General features: G+C 41.9%; 1 protein-coding gene across 1 annotated transcript; it reads right to left on the reverse strand.

Moving 5' to 3' along the window:
• Positions 1-1,103: 1,103 nt before the first annotated feature.
• Positions 1,104-23,772, reverse strand: LOC103373480 (follistatin-related protein 1). The gene is made up of 11 exons (XM_008303369.1): positions 23,624-23,772; positions 23,420-23,476; positions 9,415-9,516; positions 9,210-9,339; positions 7,380-7,412; positions 6,942-7,072; positions 5,162-5,280; positions 4,659-4,771; positions 3,805-3,915; positions 3,603-3,697; positions 1,104-2,587 (listed from the first exon to the last, which is right to left on the reverse strand). Exons 2-11 carry the CDS (start codon positions 23,474-23,476, stop codon positions 2,546-2,548), a joined length of 933 nt encoding a protein of 310 aa, XP_008301591.1. The 5' UTR covers positions 23,624-23,772; the 3' UTR covers positions 1,104-2,545.
• Between the last annotated feature and the right edge of the window lie 794 nt (positions 23,773-24,566).

Genomic DNA, 24,566 nt, shown 5'->3' on the forward strand with positions numbered 1-24,566 from the left:
TCTGAATTCAGATCTCTCCATAATATTGTCATTGCTGTATTCAGGAAAAGTGCAGCCAATTGCAGAAGTGGACCGTACATTTCATTGTCAGTTTTGAGGAACTGATTCTCATCTAGAATACATTCCCATACATACATTTCCTTAGAATTTCTGCTTATGTACAATCTGTGCAACAATAACATCAGTGTTTCTATTCATCCAAAAAGCGTGCAATAGCACTGATATGTGCAGTGATTTTATCTTTTTAGAACTAGTACTAGTGAATATTTTTGGTTTATTTTCATTATTATACTTTATTCCCTAAATGTTTGCACTATCTTTGCTGTTGTGACATTGCAAGTTCCCCCACAGTGTGATTAGTACAAGGTTGTATTATCTTAATCTACTTTAAGATTGTAGTATATAAACATTGCATGTTCCATAAAATATGATGCATTGTGACTTTTAAATTGACTTGTGCCAGCTGGAAGACACTACAATGTTAAGCTCCAAATTTCATTTTGGCACCGGCCTCTAGTTGATGTACCCCTACAAAGTACTTTAATAGAAGAGCATATGTAAAGGTTTAACTTTGTAGAATTTTCAGTCCATAATAACATAATTTAAGATAAAATATTAGGCATAAAAAGTGAGGAGCAAAAGTGCGTCTTCATAGGTTTAAAAAAAGGCCAATTCATTCAAATAATCCATTATTACATTCCTTCTCGTTAATGTGTATTACCGAGAGAAAGTATTTTTAACATTTCGAAGCAAAGACGTAAAACTCAATGAACTGCCTTTTTAAGTCAGGCCTGAGAAAAACAGCAGCTGCTGACTTATCGACTTGAGAGGCTTAAGGTCACTATGTGGGCAGTGCAATTCAGGAATGTACTCAATGGCTTCTCTGAGTACCGCCTGATAAGTAATGGGTACATTTTTATATTTAATTCTAAACTGCACTGGCAGCTCCCTGCACTTTGTCTTTGGTAGAAAATGCAATAGCTTTATCTAATGGCTTCTACTTAAAGCAATTATTTTTCTCCATGAGAAACTTTTTCTCCCCCCTCCTTTCACTCTTTCCAAGTTAAATTCTACAGATAAAAGCACACACTGAGTGACAAAGCTGTGGTGAATGGGCTTTATTGGCATACATACATACTGCTTACGGTCTCTGCATTTTTAGTGGAATATAAAGATTTAGCCAGAACCTAGCAATGCAACTTTCACACAGACATTTATCGGGGATAGAGTCACAAAGCACTAGTTTACTGCTAAACTTCAGCAAAGCACACTCGTTCTTGCAATGCCATGTGACATAATAGCCTTCGTGCAGGCAGAGGTGGAGACCTGTACTGTTTGCAGGTCTAAGGCACTGGTTTTTTTACTGTCAAACCTCCCAATTTTGATACAAGATTCAAACAAGAGAACACATTTAACAAACCAAACTACACTCAGCATCATATTTTAACAGTACACACACTCACACACACACACAGACACGCGCACACATTTTACTTGCACCCTGTTATTGATGCATCTACGCTACCTTAGCTGACAGTGAGGCTAGTCCTTCTGTTAGAGTGATTTTGAAAGCACAGGTATAGTGTTGTTGCTGGGTCCAGAGTAATGTTTTACCTGGAGAATTTTTTGTACATCATTCAAATACTTCATCAAGACTTTGGTTTCAGTTTTTCGCCATGCTATATTCGGATCAAGTCTTAATCAGTGCAGTTGTGCTGCTTCACACTGAAAGCTGGACCACTATGTCTTTGTCAGAGATATGTTGAATTAAAAAAGCACCAAAGAGACTTGCCCTAAATATAACATGGGAACAAGATGAGTTCCAACTCAAGCCAATAACATATTTTACATAGAAGCAAACTTTCTTTCTTGCAGCAAAACTATTACTTTAGCAGTAAGATACAAATAAAATTCCAGCCTTGTGGTAAACTAAAGCCTACAAAAAGCTAAGGAGAAAGAAAGTGAAGTGCAATGGTCAAGTAGTGGACTACTGTGGCAGTTCTAAATGGCAACATAATCAAAAGCACGAGTAGCTTTACCCTCTCGTCCCAGCTTTTTCAAACAACCTGCTGACCTAAGGTATGGAGAAACACGCTGCACCAGATGTCAGGTCGTCAGCTTTCCCTCTACTCTGACAGCTCCCTCTTTTCAACAGGCCCCTAAACCTCACTACCTTCTCAAACAGTGACTTCCACAGCCCAAAACAGTGACAACTTGACAGTATTTTTTTTTTCATAATAACTGTAAAAAATATAAGGATTGTAGTAAAAATAGCCCCAGGGCTAGTTTAGGGGCGCAGTAATACAATCAAACATGACAGTACTCAACACAAGGGAATCCCATTATACTCTTAGATTGCCCCTGAATCTAACAAACATCAACACAAACATTTAAAACAAAAAAACAAAACAAAACAAAAAAAAGTATAATAATTAACATAGCAGAGAAACATGAAAAAGTCAGTTTAATAACACACAGCCACAAGGCAAATCAAGTATGGAAGAAGGGCTGATGGCGGGCATCTTCTCCTTCATTGCATCCTTACTTAGGCCTCCTTTGTGCTGGCCTTCATCTTCTCAACCGTTTCCTGCGTTTTTGAACAATGAAAAGTTAAATTAAACTTAAAATATAGCTTATCATGTAACATACTGAATGCATATTGACTTCAGTGCATGTGTCTAAGCATGTACAGGCTTCCAATTGTTCACGAGTGCTTGTTCCATTAAAGTTAACCATTGTATTTTGAAGGTGAATTGTACCTACAGCGCTACATTTGTTTACAGCGGCATTATAAGCTGCTCCTCTGGGATACAGAGTACGTGACCTTGCTGATTCAGCCATGGCCTCAAGCCAGATCCCTACAGCTATCTTGTCATTCACACTCGTAAGCAAGTGCACACACGCACACACGCCACATAAAAAAAACGATTCTTTATGTAAAGCGGTTTTTTTTTTTTTTTGCTTATCTCGGCCTACTTTTACCTAATTTGCTCATTGAATTACACATTACTAAGCAATTATTAACTGAGGCTCATCCGTAGCCTTTTCAATCTGCCCTCTATGTCATCATCGCAGCAGAAGTTTTATTGATCTCATTTACAAAACATTTTTTTTATTTCGCAGCTTTAGATTTATTGTTTTACTTTTTATGCCAGGAGTGATAAAGCTGCTGATACTGAGGCTCGCTGGGCCGTGTTAGGGTGGTACACAGTCACATAAAAATTTACACCTACCAATTCCCCTGTGAATCGTATTGTGCTGGCTGAGCAGTTTAATTCGAATGCTCTTTGTCCAGAAACACATTGCAAGTAATCAAGGTTATATCCTGAAGGAATCCAAAAGCAGACACAGGGCTTGTTGTTCACGTTGGTGATGTCTCGTGGACTTTAAAACCCGAGTGGAATCCTACGAGCGGCGGACAGTGATGGATCTTTGAAATACACTTTAATAACCATCACTGCAGTCACATGGTGTGAAAAGTTAAATTCTGGGAAAGACTTTCAGGTTGGGGAGACAAAGGGGAAGGGCTTCTGATTTTGATTTATGTCGTCATTAGTATGACTGATATGCTTTAGATGGATTTTCAGATTAGAAATACCGACCTGGTGCTTGTTGAGCTCAGCCACACGGAGGTTCCACTCCTCCTCAGTCATCTCTGCTCCAGCATCTGCTGACTCATCCGCAGTCGCCTGTTTGTCTGGACAGATAAAAAATGGTCAAGGGGCATTTGTTTTTGAAGAATGGTTCGTTGAAATGATTTGTAGAATAGACTAAATTAAGATCACTTTCAGCACTTGAACCTACCAGTGCAGGTCATGGCAGTGCACACCCAGTTACCGCACGCACAAACGCAGCGGTTACACTCAACCTGGGTCTCTGCTCCGTCCTCGTACGTTTCATCCTCCAAGGCACACTCTGGAGGAAAAGACACATGACAAGTTATCCAGCCAAGACCACAGATAATAGAGCGTAGCAGAACGATAAGGAGGAACAGCGCGACACTGATACCAATTTCCATGACACAGACTTGTCAGCATTTCAAAATACCACATTATGCCACACAGCTTAATTGCCCTGTGACATGCCTTTAGCTACATTTAGCTTACTCTTGCATAGTCAGAAAATCTGCCAACACCCACGCTAAGCAGAACTCATAAAAAAAGATCAAGACATTTTTCAAAATGTCTAAAGATGTGCATCATTCTCTTAAAATCTCCGGGCCTGAAAATCTTGATATCCGTGACCAAAGGAATCCTGTATGTGTTTTAAACCCAGAGTTTTTTTTTTTTTTTTAAAGAAATAAACATTCAGCTTGCCAAATGTGTGTGTGTGTGTGTGTCCTTGGATCCTTGGATCTGGTGAAGCTCCAGGGTTCAGTACTTCATAAGGGCTGGGTGACAGAGCAATGTCTCCGCTTCCTGTGAACTTTATCCCAGATACATCGGCACCAGATGACTGAGCAGACTGAAGCGACTACCGCGAAACTGTCTCAAATTCCTCAGAAAAGAGCAGCAGCTCAGCCTCATTTCCACAGTTTGATGGAAGTCAGGGCTGCACTACTGACGTTTTATCACTGCATATATACATAGTGTAACCTACCAGTGTGTAGCTTTATCTCGCGCTATGTTAAAGTATATAAAGTATTGCTTTAAGCTCACTCTTCTCTGGTGGATTGAAGCCAGGCTTCAAGCAGTTCAGGAACTCATCAAAGCTCAGCTTCCAGTCGGCGTTCTCATCCGAGAGCTCGATGAGGGCGTCAACACACAGGCTCCTGGGAAGCACAAACATACATGCAATCGCAGAACAAATATTAGCTGCCACACACAGTGATGACAGGAAATTACAGAAACAATAAGCATGCTCTGGAAATGATAATTAGTTTAGAGGGTATTATTCCACAGAGTACAGGTGTTTATGCCACTGCAGGCTCCCACAGGAGGCCTTCAGAAATGTTTGTTCTGGCCCAGCTCGGGTTTAATGACTTACCCAATGTGCCTTAAAATAGCACCGCAGCAAACAGATATGAGTCTGTATGTACAAGCAATACCGCAGAAGAAAATGTTTGAGGGCAAGTAGGGGGAGAAAAATGCAAACAGTAGTAAACTGTTGCTCCTCCATCCTGCACACTCATGAAAATGTGAAAAGCCACAAACACACTGACCTGAGCAGCTTGTTGCTCTCCTGGTCCGCGTAGGACTGCAGCTCCACAACCGAATCGTTGTGCTGGATGAATTTGAGCAGCTCAGAGGAGTCCAGCTGGGAATCACCATTGTCGTATGACTGCAGGAAAACGGATAAACACAGAAAAGTCACAGTTAATGCCTACGTATGATAGAACAGGTCTTAACAAATATGGCTGATATTTTACAATGAACAACCAGATTTAAACATTATATCTCCAGGACTTGCGTTATAGTTTGATTAACATGTGCCATGTGAAAATATTACTCTAAAAGAAGTTTTTGGAAATTTGGATAGACAGGTCAGTTCAGGATTATGGTGAACTTGGAGTCAATGTAAACAGAAATACAAAGAACACACCACTGGCCTCGACAAAACATTGTGTAATTCATGACTATGCAACTATGTTAGATTTAATTTAATTATCATTATGCAACACAAGACTATAAAATTAAATTACTAATATAATGCTACTCTCAAATAAGAACAAATAAAGAATGGAGTAATAAAAGTAAATCCCTTTCTGGTGAATAACATCTAGTGGTACAGCAGCAGATGCTTCTGCCAGACGACAGCATCACCATCAGTGGATGGTACCGATGATGTTCTGGGTGGTTGTAATCATTCACTGCAGAACCTTCCTGTTCTGGGCCTTTCACATCCTATACTATATAGTTTATGATGTTTATGGTTTTTATGGTTTTTATGCTGCTCTGTAAAAGGTAACAAGAACTTAGCTTTCTTAAGTTTCCTTTAGAAGCCTATACCAGCGAGATGTGTGACAACCATGACAGCCACTTAGTGATATTAAACTGTAATCTGCTCCACCTCAGCTCCACTAATTTAGACAAGGGTGTGTCTTTGTCTCATTCTTTCTAAAAGATAATTATCAGCTCGTCGGTTTTATTGAGCAGCCGCTTGTTTTATGTGCACAACACTTCAAGATTGTAGATTTTCATTCTGATATACTGTAGTTTCTAAGCATAGTTTGTAATCTGTAGGTCAGTGGGGTTCCCTCCATGTCTGAGAATGCAGTCATAGCTGCACAATGTAAGCAGGAGGGAGCTGAGCACATACGTCTAGCCTGCGTTTCTTTTGTAATGTTCTAATGAGGCTGCGGTTCTTGTATAACATGAAAAGTTCTGTTCAAATAGTTACTTTCGGCATTTATATGATGTTGTGCTTTGTTTTTATGTGTCATGTGTTGGCTTTGTGATACCGTCTCTGGAGGACAACTTAACAAAGGCTTTAGAAATACTGTGGCAGTATTAGTGCTTGACCCTTCGGACAATTTACGCATTTCATGACCTATTTTTGTTGTTCGTGCAAGACAAATGAACTGAAAGCATTCATGAGATACTCAGCAGTACTCGAAATGTACAGAACATTTTTTTATGCTGGGGAAGACCGGACAAATAAACAAAGTTGTTCCAGCGAACAGTTCAATGAACCATCTGCTCTTCTGCGTTAATGTCATTCATTACAGACCAGGAAGAGGCAGGGGTCCTCCTCTGCAGAACGGAGATCCTCATTAAACTGAATTACAACCGTCAGCTGACACGCTTGAAAGGTCCGTCACATGAGTAATTAGACACAGTCCCAGGCTGCTTTTAAGGACCAGGGTGGTTGGAAGAGGCCCGCACGGACAAATAAACTGGGCTATTCAGTAAAAAGAATGCTGTTGGTGCAGTGGTGTGCACAAATACGGACAAGGGTTCATTCTGTCTTTTTGCGACGGAGAGAAAAAAAAAAAAACCCACCTTGAAGTATTTGAGCAGGATGTCAGAGAAGTTGGAGCCTTTGACAAACCAGCCGTCTGGGATAACCTCAGTTTGCAGCCACTGGATCACACGACTCCTCAACTCATTACGGTCAGCGGCGTAGCATACAACTGCAGGGGTGGGAATATTTCCAAAGGTCAACGGGATTAATAAATAATTCACAAATCTGTCTTGAAAGGGTCGATTGACCCCGCTCCTTCTGTGCATGCGTCACTATTTCAAGGTTTGTTATGGCCTTTCTGTTAGATCAGAAACTACAGTGAGGGCACATGCCTAATAGCAACAGGTTAATCGTACCATCTAAATGTGACTCAATTAGTTTTTATAACTTCACAACATTTTTTTTTAAAACTCTGTTAGTCCTCAAAGCATAAAGAAAGAGGACACATATACACAGGCACACAAATGCAAACTCACCTGGGCTGGCAGCGGCCTGCTCCGTTTTCTTCTCTAAAAGGTGATTAAAAAAGAAAAAGAATACAACATTTCAGACTAAATCAATTGCAATGCCTTGATTCAGATTATTGGAGATGAGACTCGCTGTCACTGAACAATCGGCCAAAGGTCTAAAAAGAGGACAGTGTGATGTAACGATTTCTCTCTAACTACCTTTTCTGTCACTGATCAATGTTCAGGCCAACGGGGACCCAAAGTGTGCGACAGTGTCAAGTGTGAGAAGTGAAAGTTCACTCGAGATAAGACCCTAATATTTGCTGTATTAAGAAGATGAGCGGAGGCCAGGGGTGTGAACGTAACGTCAGCGCAATGCTGCGTGTGTGTGTGTGGGTGTGTGTGCGTGTGGCCCTATATGGTTGCCTGTCAACCCAGTCACCTCTGATTATCAGCTCTGTGAATGTGTGCTAGTTCAGAGATCACATACTAATCAGTTCAATTAACTATGAGCAGTGTTATCGGCACTTGCACCATTTGTCAGGTGAGTCAAATGCCATTACTCTCACTGTGCCAGACGTGCTTCTCGGCCTTTCTGCCTCACACGCATTACAAATCAGTGAGTCATTAGTTTAGTGAAAATTTGAGGCTCTCAGTTTATTACCTAAAGTGTACTCTGATGAAAAATGGTTCTGTTGTGTTCTAGAGTTAATGGAGAGCCACACTAGAACAGTAAATCTACCAAATAATTGTTGACAACAATAATAATAATAAGGTTGGAATATATAAGTGTTTACCTCTGAATACTCACAACAGAACATTTATGAAAAGAGCACCAATCTAACAGATGGGTTTGTTAATGGTGTCAATGCTGGCCTTATAAATTGCAGGTTATTAGTCAACAGCGTTAAAAAAACAAATGCTACTCATTACACCTAACGTTTAGTTAGAACTGCTGTGAGCTGTTACAGCAGTCCGTGGTGTCATGTTACTTTGGATAAAAAATCATTCCATTGAGTTTTGTGCAGTATTCTGAATTTGAAAAAAAAAAATGAAAAAAAGGGAACTGGTATTGACTTGGTGCTCGGCATTGGCAGATAACTTGGGCTGAGGAATCTAAATCAGCATCTGGAGAGAAAAACTTCGATCGCCATGTCTTCTTGCAGGGTTTTTTCTGGCTCAGAACTGGCCTTTAGGGGGTGACTATGCACAACCGTAAGCATCCTTAGTTTGTGTACAGTAAAGGAAGGGACTTTATGCTACCTACTGTTGACAAATCTATGCATTTCCTTTGCTATTTGTGAATATTTAATACAAAAAAAACTCTTATTCCTGAGTAAATAAAAACTCCTATTAACAAAAATGATTTAAAAAAAATTGAGGTGGTGATGTAATTCTCAGTTCTTATCATTTTGGCACTGGAGATTTTCCATTGTTGCTGCCTAAAACCTTGTATGCAGGAAAACCCCCGCTTCTTATCGTCTTCCACATGTACCACCAACTAAAATACTGTTCTCAGCTGTTTATTTTGTGTTTTTAAAGGCAGAATAGCGACAGCGAAGTCTCTAGTGTCACGTTTAAAGCATAAATGTTCTGATCTGGCACGTCTTCAAGACAACCAAAGCACTTTGCAGACTATCAGAGCACTTTACGGCGCTTGATAAGAACATCTCTTTGATTAATAACGATAACGTGATAATGGTCTTAACCTCACTCGTGTGTGGATAATTTACTAGGAGTGTAAACGTGACACTGAAAATATCGGCTGACAAAACCGTTGCTCAGGTCAAGTGGAAAGCTGTGTGATAGCGATGTTATCATCTAGTGTTTCGTTGCCGAGTGCTGTTTTGCTCGCACCCTGGCAGTGTCCGTCGTGGGCCACTTGGATCTTCAAGCCGGTCAGACAGGCATCTCTGTGGAGCTCGCAGTGGTTCCTGTAGGTCTTACCATTGCTGCCACACACTGACCTCTTGTGGGGCTTACAGCTCTGAGCAGAGAGAAGAAGAGGGAGAATTAAACTCCAGCGAAAACTCGAGGAAACTGCTGCAAGCCCAACACTCACCTCTATGCACAGACAGCTGGGCTCCCCCTTCTCCGTGACTGCACACTCTCTGCCGGCCCCGCAGAACACATTGGCACACACTTTGCTCTTGCTCTGCAGCTCCTGAAAGAAAAAAAAAACACATTGTTGGCACTTTAGGAACAGTTTGTACTGGTTTCACACACAGGGCGGCGCTGTTGCACTTTTAACTGGATCATTTAAGAGCACTAAAAACACGTTGAGGACATTTTAACACACATATCAAACACAAATTGGCATGTAGGACTCAAATTTTAAACTCAGAGAACAGCCAAGGTGACAGACGATGCTCCACCAAAGAAGCTATGTTCGTCTGTTCAGTCGGAATTCTAAATTATTGAGCAGATTTTTTTAAAAATGAGGAGGAAAAAAAGCTAAAACCACTTGTGTGCTTTGTCATCTACTGGCTCTTCTTCATATTGTTTAATTGGAGCCACATGCACATATCAACTCTGAGTCATCCCACAAAGTTTGATAGCATTTCCCCTCTAGGTGATGCTCTATCCCCAAAGGATGAATTAAAAGCCACAATATTTCTGGGCTTCATTTACATTCCTGGCAGTTCGTTTGTTCTTTAACAAGTCACTTGCGCTTTAGTGTCTGTACTTTTTTATTGAGGTCTCTGGAGACGCACACTCATCGCTACCCTATCAGTGATGGCCATACTGGGATCAAGAAGTCGGAGTGAATTAAACAAGGCAGCGATGCAGATTAAAACAGTATCATCGCCGTGTGCGAGCGCAGCGAGAACAAAGAACGAAGACAGGACGAGAACAGCACAGGCGAGCCAGACTGCGGCCAACCTGTCAGCTCCAGAACACTCTTTTCTTGCTCTAGTTCTTCTCTCTCAGTTAAAACTTTCTTTTGTATCGCATCTCTTGCTGACACACTAGTTTTTTTTTTCTTCTTCTTCATCTTTTGTTTGCTCGTTCTCGCAGATCGCCGGCAGATTCCAAAAATGAGTTCATCGGCGCAACGAACCCACCAATCACAAGACGCCAAGCGGAGCTTCCAGAGCTGTTTATGACCCTCATTACCTCCTCCTTTCCTCCCCGTCTATGCGCCTCTTGCACATGTGTGTATTTGTGTGTGTACTCGAGTTTGCATGTGTATACAGGGTGTTCCCACATCTGGAGTCTGAGCTGTGTTTTCCTTTGGGCCCATTCCCATGCTATGTGAAATCTTTTCTCCTCCCTGTTTCTCTAGACTCCCTCCCTCCTCCCTAAGCCGCTGTTTCCTCTGAGACAGAAAGTTGGCCTTGTGTGTGTGTGTGTGTGTGTGTGTGTGTGTGTCTGCACGTGAGCTGGCTTCCAAAGTTTCTGTGTGTGTTTATGAGAGCACAGTCTGGTATGTAGGTTAAAATGGAGGTGGATTGTTGTCACTGAACCTTCATAAGCTCTAATGATAAAATATAACAGGATGGAGCTTGAGGGTTGGGGAAGAGGGAGGAGGAGGGGGGAGCAGTCACATGCAAGCATCGCAGTGGAGCAACTTTAACTCAAAACTGGTGAGAGGAGAAGGATTGTAGGGATTTACTTTATTTCTATGCACGGTTCAGACACACACACACACACACACACATACACACTTGCACTCCTAAGTTGAGGTCATGGAAAATCTTCAAAGCGATCCTTGTGGCCCTGAGCATGTTGGACAATTCGGTTTGTTCGACACAGATGGGCTAGAGGCCTGTTGAAACCTGTAGAAACCTCCAACAAGAACATGAATAATGGATGAGCTCCTTAGATGAATCTGGTAAAAAACGTAAGAGCTCCGTCTGTCCATCTCCCTCCGAGCAGAACCGGCAGAGGATCCCTGACATTTAGCTAATGAATACAGAGGCAAGAGGTCCTCTCTCTCTTTTTTTTTTTTTTTTTTTTTGCAGTCGATTCAAGTGGATTGTTGCCATAGTGAGCGCATGTACAGGCTCCTGTTGTTTCAAGATCAAAGAAGTGTCAATCATACGAGGCAAATGGAACCAGTCCCATAATGAGATCACAGCAGAGCGCGTTGTTCGGATGTCACGACTGACACAGACACAAAACACAAAACTGTAGAAAACAATGGACAAAATGGCCGCATGTCACCTTCACAAAACAACAGGAGATTTCCTTATGTGGTCATAAATCATGCCTGCATGTGGCCTGGAGCCTTCACTGTCGAAATGAACAGGAGCGGGCAGGCATTCTCCATTATTACCGAGCATGTTCCCGTGCACAATAGTATCCCAGCTACAAGCCTCGAATTGTGGCGCAATTTGGTATTTACACCAAACCTTACCAACAGTATCCAGGTTTTTATTATCATCGTACTCCTCCACATCCTTTCCACTCGTTCATAGAGCAAGACAAACGAGAAACATCAGGACAGAAATGCTCAAGGTATATGAACCATCAAATACTTTATCTATCGGACAGCACTGACAAGATTCGCTTTTGAAAGGCATGATCCTCAATGCAAACCATAAATTGGATATTTTATCTTTCTTGCTGAAGGTTACATGAAAAGATTAATACCAAACCCAGATCTGCAAGCTAAATATAAAGCTAAAGCTCGGAGAGTGTAAACAACTCTGTCCAAAGAGTACAATAGAAGTTAACTGATATATATGTGATATTTTTTATGTGAAAAAAAAAAATCAAGGTTTTTTCAAGGCTTTACATGGATTTATGTGTTGATGCTATTTCTGGGCCAAGTGTTTTTTTTTTTCTTTTTTTTCCGTGGTTGCTTAGCAGCTGAATGCCAAGACAAAATTTAAATGATGTGACAACATAAAATGTGTTACTTGGTAAGCTTTAAAGGTGCTGGCAGATGGGTTTTTTTTTTTTTCTCCGTCTGACAGCATGGGTAGCTGTTTCATCCTGCTTTGAGTCTTTATGCAATGCTAAGCTGAAACGCGTTTTGACTGTAGCTCCGTATTTAAAGTCTCTCTCTGGTCATTGATTAAACATCTGAAAACTCGAGTCTGTAAATCAGAGTTACATATTAAAAAGTTCTTTGCATGAAAATAATCCCTTCCAACTTTAAAATGGTTTGGATGTACCTCCTGCTTCCTGAAGAATGTGCAGAGCTACGAAGGACTCTCAGATTGCTGCAATTTGAGCACACCAGCTCACCTATGACTCTGCTCAAACACTGTAAAACTATTCTCTGCTGCACAATTACAAGCTGTAATATTGGAGTAATTCAGTCATACATGTTGAAACTGGAAACCAGTTTTGAAGAAGAAGAAGAATGACATAGAAAGCCCAACTTGGAAGCTGAAAGGATTGGTTCCTTAGGTTTGTTATGCACAAAACCCAGGAGGTCTGAATCTATGTTTTTTAACTGTCATTGGTAAACTGTCAGTTCAAGGTGGAGCTACTCAGCCATGGTGTTGACAGCCTATTTAAGTCATGACACATCTTCAAACATGCAAAAACATTGTATAGACATGTTAACAAGATAAAATAAACTTGATTTTCACCCTTTAATCTACTGATTATCGATGTTTTTATGGAACTATCTTTGTATATGCCCAAATTCAAGTTCTTTCTTTGAGATAACCACTTTGGATTCCAGTGCCTTTTCAGTGTGAACATGATAAGGATCCTCCACAAACCCCACTATAAGTAGAACTCATGTAAACACACTCATTAACCCAATCACCAGCAGAGCTGACATTAGAAAAAATGCACAAGCTCAGCACAAACAACACACCCACTGTGGCTGTCCTAGTTAAATGACATAAATTTTTCACTGACAACAAATGATGCCTTCTCTCCCATTTAAAACCAATCACAGAAGCCAGCGCTGTGGTAAACGACTGGTGAATGATAACAGAATAAACACGATCCTCGGTACAAAAATCTGCCTCCAGCGTATTACTGATTGCATATATATACACGCACATTTCACAGCTCATGTTCCTCGACTCTTTAATTTTTTCTATTTCAGCCTTTCTGTCAAGAGGAGGAAATTATTTAAAGGTCTTAAGAAGATTAAAAGTTATGTGATTTTTTCTCCAAACCCTCAGTGCACGATTTCCATCTTTCTATTTCTGCATCTCTAATTTCTGCTATTCCGTAATTCCCCCTGTCTTGCCATTTTATTCCCAGTGCCGTGGCCTTTTACAGCTGCAGGAGACGTGCCGGTGAACCACGACCAGCCTTGCAGAGCTTAGGACGTCAGAGGAGGAAAATAAGCGAGCAGTGAGAGGAAGAATAATAGCCGGAATTTGCGAAGACAGTCTGAATATTACGAAACAAGTAGATGGTGAAGATATAGGAGGGAAGGCAGGGTTGTGTGCACAAGTCAATTTCTCCCCTGCCACATGTTGAATGGCTCCATGCTGAGGCACACTTGAGCGAAAGGGCAATGTATTCTTGCTTCAGTAAAGAAAAGCCTTTAGTGTTTTCCGCTGCTCGTAAGGACATAGGCGGTGCAGCAGCAGCAGCAGCAGCAAGGCTGATATCGGCAAGCACTAGCACAGAAACAACATCCGAGCATCTGCCTACATGCTCATCTCATCTCCTTGTCCTTTCACACATACGCACACTCAGAACAGTACGAGCCATCTGCATGTCTTGTGCATATGTGTGCTCTCGACTACAACTTGGAGATGCTCCATTGATTCTAGCAAGCCAGTCAATGCTTCTCTCCAGTGGATGTCACTTTACTGCCACCACGAATCCATTCCCACAATGCACTCTGCCCCTGATTAGCATAGAAAACATTGATTTGCAGATTGTAAACACGCTGCAGGGGGATATGCTTACAGCAGCAAACAGCATAATGGAAGTTGCTTTAAAAAAAAAAAATAAGTGCATTAATTACTGAATGTTGCTTTTCCGTTAATAAAAAAAAAAAAGATCAGTTTAAACAGCTCGATCAGTCCATTTGGCACACCGGGCTTCAGTTAATGCAATCCGATACAACAAGCCCGCAGTCCGATCCTTCTCACATCGAGCTTTTTCTTCCTCTCTGCCGTGTTGGAGAGGTGTTGATTCAGCGCTATGTTCATTGTGGAGGCTGTGTTTTCTGGTTCTGCATTATAAAAAGGTGAAGAGTGGTTCAGCTTCAGTTGCATCAACACGACTATGACACACAGAGTTGCAACAATAACCTGAGTGTGAAACGCTTCAACAAGACAGGATTTATTGCAGGGGCGTCGTATTGGATTTATTGAATGTATCTAGACGTGTCTAGTAAGCTGGCACCTCACTGTGAAAGACGTGATATCTGACAGCTTTAAATGCTGACACACTGAATAAAAACAGTAAACTCGCTAATTGCTGCCGTTTTAATTCATTTACATGCAGTGTTGGAGAGCAGGCATCCTTTTAAAACTCATTTCATGTTTTCTAATATTTTCACATTTTCTAAACTCTAAATGTCACCTTATTTACCTTACTTACAGCATAGAGTTGCGTCTCCCTTACTAATTTCTGACCTTTGGACAGCTGAAAGCTGTGACAATTTTGAATAAAATCATGACAACCAGGGTTGTGTGCTAATTTTATATAAGTGGAAAAACACTGGCAAACTGATGACTGCAGAACTAAGAAGAAGGCATGTGATATGGATATGATGGTCTGACAACTTATCTTCACAAAAGAAATCATATTTGGGAACTCATTAGAGAGTTTAATGATGATTCTGACATGAACATGAAACAGTCAAGTCAAGACAGGCATTAAAGCTCCCAGCTGAGGCCTGCAGGCATCAATCTGTCTCCATTTACAGATTTTGAAGGTGTTATTTATAATCAGTCAAACTTACTGCTTAAAACCGGAGCATCTTATTGAATGTGGTTGTCTTTCATACTGCTGAAAGACTAGACCCATATGAAGGTATTAAAGGGCAACTTTGGCCTTTTGATGTTCTTTATAATTGTACTTCTTGCAGAAAGTTGAGCGAGAAGATCAGTGGAACCCTCGTGTGTTTGTGCAAAGCTTTACTTTGCATGAAGACTGGATGTATGAAGGTACAAACAAAAGGAAAATAAACATAAACCAAAGAGTTAAATAACAAGTTGGAGTTTCAAGTTGGAGTCCTTGCAGTGATCAAAGTAAAGGTTTTACACTTCATCTGTATTGTAGAGTGGATAGTATCTGTTCATTTAACTGTCAGCAAGAAAGCAAATGAGTGTATTTCCTGAAATGCTTATCCAGAGTCCATACATGTCTAAACAAACGCTGATTTGTAGATGTGTGAAACATCTTGTTGTTGAAAGCACAACACTGACACTGTCAGACTCGCTCAGAGTGACAGATGGACAAACAAATCACAAATTCACCCTAACGACCTCGAAATGCAGCCCAGCGTTTTACAGCTACAGGATGTGGAAGTGAGGGACGAGAGACAGAATCAGGAGAATGAGAAGGTAGGGGGGAGAGAGACGGGGGTGCATTCCTGAGCTATGTTGTGCCTCAGCTGGGGTCCGGCACAGTTCATCTTGAAGCCAAAAGTATCTGGGTCACAGAGGTGGCCCTGTTCTCCCCCCTCTCCAGCATTTCCTCGTGGTCTGTCTCTCCAGCTCCAGACACGCTCCAGCTTCATGAGACGTGGACTCACGCCAGGAGCAGAGAGGATGGGGAAGGGCTCAAACTGGGCAGCCTGTTTCCTTCAGCCCGTAAAGACCTCCTTCTCGCTTCTCTGTACCCAGGCCTTACCAGGAAAGAAGTGGAGCATAGCCAAAGAAGAATGTGAACCACTCTTACTCCGCAACACACTGTAGGCTTACGATGATCCAGCTTCCTCCTTTAAGGAATTCATACCAGCTTGTGGCTAAATCCACCACACGGGGGAAAACATCACAGACTATCACCGGCTCTAGTTTTGAGTCATTATAGAAAGCTGTAGTATTTGCCCTCAATAATTCAAATCCCGCAATTCTCACACGCCGTTCGAATCTATTCAACTGTATCTTCATTCATATCGAATCAGTTTCAGCCTCACTTGTTCTGTGCTTGACAGCCTCTTGAGATCAGGCGTACAGTAAAGCCTCCCCTCAGAAACACACACTCAGCCCCCCAAAATTGACACAATCTACTGACACGAATCCTTTTGAGATCAAACGCCCGGAATTTCGTGGATTATATGACAGCTGATTGACAGTCGAAAAGCAGAAAAGAAAAGGCAAGATGTGTCCTTGGAATAATGAGGCCAAAGAAAGACTAATTTGAGTCTTTTATAAAGATATGAGCGCGCTGTAAGAGCTCCACGGGTGGTCTTAAACACTCTCCCAGGGGGCCAGGTCTGAGATTAAACCTGCAAGAAACAAAAGGGGCTCTGGGTAACGACCAGTCTACACAGATCTGCCTGTTATTCTTCTCCCTGCTTCTTATTCAGTGTGAAAGGAATGCACCAACGGACGGGATGATGTCACCCCAGTCTGCAGCTTCTTATTTTACACCCACGAGACCCGTTGTTCAAGAGCTGAAATGCAGCAGCTACACCCTGAAAGAAATGAGAAGAAGAAGAAGAAGGAGCCAAAAACGGACAATAACAGAAAGACAGAGTACAGTAAGGAAGGAACCGATAACAACACTGAGAAAGTAAGAGTGAGCGGCTAAAGAAAAGCAGGAAATTAAGTCACGGTCTGGGCTGAGCCACATCTGCTGGCAGTTAAAACGTCACCAGAGGACATAAAGTGCTGCGAACCAGCCCCCGCCTGCTCTCCCCTGTTCACCCTGTTGTGACACTACCAGGACGACGGTGTCCCCTGTCTCTACCACCTGTTTTTGTCTCACACACTATTCATCCGAACCCTCCGCTTCTCTCTCTTGCCGCCCTTTTTTCGCTACAAAGATCTCTCCATCGACTTCCTCTCTCATTCCGGACCAGATAACCTTATTATTTCCCCCTTAATCCTTTCCTAACTTTTCTCTCTCTTTCCACTTTGTCACCTTTCTCTCCACTCTGACCCACACCCTGCTCTGTTCTGGGCATTTTTCCACCACCAGGGGAGGGGGAAGTGAGGGCGAGGAGGAGGGAGGCTCCGACTCATGCAGGGGGAATGAGCAGATTCCCTGCCCTCCTCTCTGCTCCCTCTCTGAGGCCAGTATTGGGGCTAATAGCTGGAACGTGTTTGTAGAAGGAAAAAGGCCCATTTACAGGCTGCGGGACGTGTTTGTTGTGTGCAGCCATTGAAACTCCGTTGCCCTACGGACATGCATGAGACCAAACCTTTATTGTCCATATGCGCTGTGATGATATTACACCCGCATCATTTTATCTGGAACACATTCCAAGTCTAATGAGCTCTAACCGGACGTGTTTGTATCGTAGAAATCTTTTACAATACGCCAGGATTTCATAGGAGCCGAAAGGTCTGATTGGCCGATGAAGTTAATCAGCAACTACTCTGATAATTAATAAATCGTGTCGGTTCATTATTATTTAAAAACACCAGGTATTCACTAGCTCCAGCTTCTTCTACTTGTTGCTTCTCTAACCTGAATATATTTGGGCTGTTATTCATATAAATCACATTAATTTACAGCTCTTGTAAATGTAACTCTTCATCATACTGTCATTTTTTTTTAGTGTTTTCTTTTTCTTTGACTTTGCACTTGAGATTCAAAGTCATACCCCCTCCTCCCGCTTTATACCTCTTCTCATACATACTAAAGCAACAATAAAATATCTCATAAAATAGCCTAAGCTCCAAGACTGACATCTCCATTCCCTGGATGAAGACTGTCATGTGCAGTTGAAACTTAAAAAAAAAAAGAAGCTACAACTTGGGCTTAGATTTTGCGTTACCGCTCAAAGACCTGTGTTTGACGTGTTTTTCTGAGCACAAGGCCGACCTTTGTTGAACTGCTTCACAACAAACCTGACAACAAACTGCAGTAGCGAACATGCGCAGGCGTGCGTCACACATCGGCTGATGCTTCATGCGATGGGTGTGCTGTCCCCTTTTTTTCTTAAATATGAAAATAATCCAATTCTGCTCATTTAAGTGGAAAAAGAAAAGGGCTGCAGCTGATGATTATTTTCTCCATCATTCCATCTACAGATTGGTTTCTCAGGGCATTGTTTGTTCTAAAAAAATGCCAGAAAATTGTAAATGAAAAACGTCCATCACTGTCTCCAAAAGCACACACCTACAGTAATTATATTTAGTTTAGTACTACAGGGGCGGCAGAAAACAGTGAATCCTCACAATGCAGAGAAAGGAGATTGTCATTTCAGCCTGAAAAAGCAAAATAGTTTCAGTCAGCGTCGGTGAGTCGATAATACAACACACAAACAATACGGTCTCTGGTAAATGGTAGATGAGAAGAATTAATTTTTTTCTTGCAGTTCTTCTGAAATATAGCAAAACAGCTGTGATTCATTGCATTGCGGGAAAAACAAAATGTGTTCCATGTGACAGTTACATCCGTTCGAACAAGCCACTTTCAACCTGTGGTGGGTTTATGGGCTTTCTGGTTAATGATGGAAGAGAACAATAGCAGCCGGTTAATGGCTCATCCTACAGTGACCCCGTTTCACCGAGCAAACTGCATTCCAGATGTGGGACCTGATATCAAGTTGGACACGGGATGATCTCTGGTGGAAGTAAATCCAGTTATTTGCTTCAAGTTTTAAGCCGTGAAACACGTTTTTTCTTCCCCCTAGAAAACATGTCCATATATGCACGCTGAATGTTTACACCCCTACAGTCCCCAAATTACAGATTCATACAAACATAAGAAAAACAATCCTTTCAACTTGCAAAGTGGGGCTTTCTGTGTCGTTATTCTTCTTAAGAATCGGTGCAGGTGAGCTGGTGTGCTCCAGCTGCACGGAAAGAGAGGTAAAAAACTTTATAGATCTGCACATTTTAAAGGAAGCAACAGTGTAGAGTTGCATCTAAGATATTTTCCAACAGGAATGAATTATTAGTTTGTCTTCAGAGGTTCAATCTGTGACCAGACAGAGACTTTAACATGCCCCACTAATGATGCTTTTTCTTCTGACTCTGACTGCGAGTTTAAAGGAAGAATAAAGTTGTAAACTCTCATCATTCACAACTTCAGGGGGTCTTTACTGAATGGACCGACTTTAAGCCTTTCTGCTAAAACATATGTTTAACTTTTAGTGCGTATGAGTAAGTTAGTATGTCACATATTCATTATCTCTGTCTTACAAAGTCTCGGAGTAGACTTTAGTGCCCGCTCTTTCTCATTTGTGTGCGCGAGTTAATTTATGTGCATAGTGCCTTTGAGTGCAGAGTGCCGATAATGATAAGACACCAGTACAGCTGGTAAGCTAAATGAGGACTCCTTTCAAGCCAAGCCAAGAGTGAAGAGAACACACTGCAGGGACATGAAACACAGCACACCCTCTCTTTTTTTTTTCTTCTTCTTCTTTGCCTCTCTACCCCCTCGCTACACAGCCAAGTCTTACCTCACTCCAAATCTCCCCTGCTATAATTGCATGACTGTGGCTCCATCTCCTCTCTGTTTTACATCACTCTATCTCACTGCCCTCCACAATCCCTGCGCAGGATCCATGACTGGATGTTGAGCTACAGTAATTAGAGCAGGCTGATAGAGACAGAGGACACAGCGTCCCCTCATGCTCATGTTCCCTCCACCTGGGCAGATATTTTTAGCCCACCTTGAATGAGAAAGAACAAGCATCAACATGGCAACATGGCGGGGTGCCTGAGAGGCCGTGGCTCAATCAGAGCGTACTACATACCCAGGGCCACAACGAGGGGAAGCGAGCTACTCCTTCTTCTGTTTGTTCTTTGTCCTGTCAACTGTTGGACCAGAGGAGAGGAATCTGTCGGGGATGTTCACTTCCTCTTGACGTCTGCGTTTTCTCCGAATCCAGAGCACCGATAACTAAATTAACCACTGTGTCATTCCACCCTGTCACCATGGATGATGCAGGATAATACAATAACACTGCATGCCATAAAAAAAAACGGAAATATAAACACTCCCACCCCCTCTTTTTCCTCTCTCTCTGTTTGTATGCGGGTGTGTGCGCTCTCTTGTCCCCCGAGGCCACAAACTCTTATGACTTTCACTACGCCTGCATCCGACCTCCTTTGCATATCAAGCTCCCGGTGTGTTTGAGTAAAACATCAACATTTTACTCACAAGATGCATATCTCATTTCCAGCCTGCAGACACACACACACACACACACGCGAGAGTTTTCCCTGAGTCTCAACCCCGGCCACCCTGCCACACTACATTTCTGAGCAGCTTATCTTCAAACACAGCAATTTCTCACCTCAGGAAGCACACAAACACTCTCCTTCATAATAAATCAGAAGTTAGTGTCCAGATTTTAATAACCCACACACTCACGCCTGCGAATAAAAACAGCGGTCCGCGCATTTCATCATCCGAACGTAACCCTAAATATAAACCCAATAGGCTCATCAGATTCACTTCTGACCTCCTTTAGACGGCACGCTGGTATGCCAGCTCAGGCCCTTCCCACGGTCAGTCAACAGGCCATATATTATCAAGGTAATTACCTTTGGAGAATAGATGCCTTTCCTCCCCATTTACTTCGTGGCTACACTCAACAGAGTCTGTTGTGTGCTCTGTCTCCACCGCGCCATACCTCACAGAAACATGGTCATGGATTCAATAAAGATGCACACAATGGCACATTTAGCAGCCAGCAGGCAAATTTGGGAACAGCGGTGGAAGGCCAGCGGGGGAAGGAAGGCATGCCAGGCTATGAGCGATGTTGTTGCATCTGAGACACTAATGGCCATCTGCATTAAGCTATAAAGATAGTCTAGGCAGCAGACAATTGGTTTATCTCATGCTCCACATTTGGCATGGCCACACGTCACTGAGAAATCTAGACTCTAATTAGGCTACAGTTATTCCCCCGTTTAATCCTTCATCCTGTAATTGTTGTGCAGGACAACAGAGGAGTCAGCAGAAAGCCAGGTGTTCAACAGCTGTGTCTTTGGGGGTAAAGGCCATCAAGCGCCACCTGGTATGTGTGTGCTGCTATTTTTTTTTTCAAGGAACATATCCGGACGTAAATAACTTTTTTTTTTTCTCCAAAGATTTTAATGAGAAGGTTGATATCACTCTCATGGTATTTATCACAATGGTATTTATGAAGCTACAGGGAACAGCTGGTTAGCTTAGCTTAGCACAAAGGATGGAAACTGGGAAATAGGGGATTATGCGCTGGTCTGTTTCTTGGCTGGGACCAGTTGCCAGGCAACCAGCAGAGGCTCCAACAAGTTGCTGGTCTTACTGTAATTTTTGAGCTCTAAAGGTAGTTGGATAATTATTACTGGGGAACAGAGCTAATAGTTGTTTACCCCTGTTTCAAGTCTTCATGCTAAGCTAAGCTAATCAGCTGCTAGTCTGACTGGGTGGATATAGATGGCTGCACATTTTAGGGGTCACACATTTCATGCGGCTTTCCTTCTAGTTGTCACCATTTTCAAAATCCACTTCATATGACAAACAACAACATCCTCCAAATGGCAACTAACACACTACAAATTTCAAGTTTTAAAGGTTTGGATCCCACAATGACGCAGCCCAATCACTATTTTGAGTGAACAGCGTCGGTGCATCCTGTTGTAAGCACGGCACAAGAAATACAAACATGCCAAAGGTTTTTTCTGTTTTGTTTTTTTTTACCTCTTTAGCAAAATGGCAATGAGGTGCAGCAGACCATTCCACAGCACTCGAGAATAATCTGGACTAATCAGTGAGAGTGGTATTGATCGTCTCACCTAACTATTGTTAACAAAGTTGTGATCACTTGATTATTGGTTTAGCTGATAATCAGAGCAGAGATTTAGCTTTTTTTCCTAATTAAATAAGTTTCCTGTGGCTCGGATGCAGTTGTTTTAATCTGCCTCCTTGATTACATGCAATCTGTATCGATTGTGACCCTTTAAAAGAATATCAGTCGACCCCCATAACAAAGCAAATTTAGCAACAACCAGTTCTTTAAGTCCACAACAAAACAATTCTCCAGCAACACATACGTCACTGTGCATCCTTCACAGCGTGCAAGTGCTGAAACTTCTGTGTTGTTTGCGTTGGTCATCTCTGTGTGCCATCAGGCCAGCTAATCTAACAGCACATTACCTCTGTGTTTACTCAGAGGCTGGACTACTTAGCGCTGCAGTGTGAGACCCACAAGGTGAGCATCCTCTCAACCCCTGAGCACGCTCACCACCTCGGAGGGCGCAGACGAACGCACACGCTGTCCGAATGACCACCCAAACGTCGTGTTTGTGTGCCACTGGAGCGGCTGCCAGTTGGCAGAGCGTTTTGCACCACAACATCCTACAATATTGATGAGGTAGGGCCATCAAATCCCCCCTCCAAAGAGAGCAGAGGTTGTGAGATATACACAAACACTCACCCACCCTTCTTCCCTTTTCACAGCTGTCTGTCACTCCTGTGTCACTCTTGTCCTCTTATGGCAGCTTTTGCCGTGCTGTTAACTTCACAACTCCACAAAAAAAAAAAGCCGAGGAGGAGTGTTTATGTGTGTTTATGTGTGTGTGTGTGTGTGTGTGTGTGGTCTGGCAAGATGGAAAATGTGAATGTAGAAGAAAAAAACTCACTTTTCCAGTGCCTCATATGTGCACTGATTTGAATGAGAAGACATTGTCCCAGTGGCAGTTTAGGTAAACTGATTTTCTCTGCAATGAAGCTCATAATTGCGCAGAGTGCCAACAATAATGGCATATTTGGTTCCCCTTAAGAAGATAAATATAGCCTAACAAGATACAGACTCTATACAGTCTGGAGAAGCTGGTACATTTAACACCACTGCACCATGTTGTCTCGGATACTAGACTGATTCTGACCTTTTCCAGATGTGTTCAAGCCGTCTAAGCTTTGCGAACAAAGCTGCTGTGTGTTACTCCAAATGGACATCTCGGTGCGTAACGGTGATAAAGTGTTTTGCGTAAAACAACCTTTGGTGCCAAATTGAAACCTAACAAAGACAATATTTTCGAAGTTAAGAGTAAAAAAAAATAAATAACCAAACTTACCTCCGCATTAGAGAGAGCCAAGGCCAGAAGAAGGAGCACAGCGACACTTCGTAACATCTGGACGTAAAGAAAAGAGAAAGTACGGTTCAGTGGGGAAAGAATGAGCAAATGAGCGAGCGAACATCGGCTGTTTTTTTTTCTTTTTTACGCCAATTTCTCAGGTTAAAACTTGTGGAAAATCCCGATTACAGTCTACTACGTTACCTTTGTGGGGAAAAGCGGAAATCAGCTCGAAGAAAAGGGCTCTGGATGTTGGTCGGGACGCGGCGGAGCAGAAGGTCCGTGATTTCAAGAAATTTGAGGAGCGCTGAGGAATTCCTGCCAGTCCGTCAGTCTCTCCTCCTCCTCTGTTGGAGCTGCGGCCAATGAAAACGTCTGGAGTCCTCCGAGGACGTTTACAGAAGAGTAGAGGAGGGGGAGGAACGAGAAGGTGTGTAGGCTGGATTGTGTGAGAATAAATACATTTTTTTTCTTTCTTTTTTTTGCTGGGTTGGATGTTCACTGGCTTTGTGCGTTTAGTTCCGTTACCTTGAGTTTACAGCTATAACTTCAGATAATCTGTCTGTAGTAATCCATCACATTTATTGTAAATTCTAAGAGGCAGCAGTTAAAAAAAAAAAAGCATCTGGTGTTTTTAAATTGGGTAGTTTTAGATGCTTAAAGCTGCATTACTGTATTTCTGGCCACTAGAGGGCAGAATAGCTTTAAAACAAGGTAATTAAATTGTAATGGAAATGAAAGAAACAGATTTGTAACAAGGATTTTACTTTAGATTTCTTGAAACTTGATGTGTGTATGTGTGATGTGAAAGCACTATAGTCACTCTAGATGTAGCCTTGGAGATGTATTATATAAGTTTACTTGTATTGGTACAATATCTTGCGCTCTACGACCCAAAAAATACATCATTTTGCAGATTTAATTGAGTTTTATTATGATTATTGTTAATTGTCGATTGAATTTCCCTTCTGGGATGAATAAAGTATTTTTTTTTCATTTCGTTAACATATAACCTTGAATGACTATGGAATTATCTATATAGAAATTATCTTTTTTTTTTTTTTTTTTTTTTAAAGATAATTTGTTAAATAGATTTTTTAAAATAAAAAACACTTTGAATACATTCTCAAAAAAGTCACGGGCAGGA

Source organism: Stegastes partitus, unplaced genomic scaffold (assembly GCF_000690725.1).
Source record: "Stegastes partitus isolate 25-593 unplaced genomic scaffold, Stegastes_partitus-1.0.2 Scaffold1992, whole genome shotgun sequence".
Lineage (NCBI taxonomy): Eukaryota > Metazoa > Chordata > Actinopteri > Pomacentridae > Stegastes > Stegastes partitus.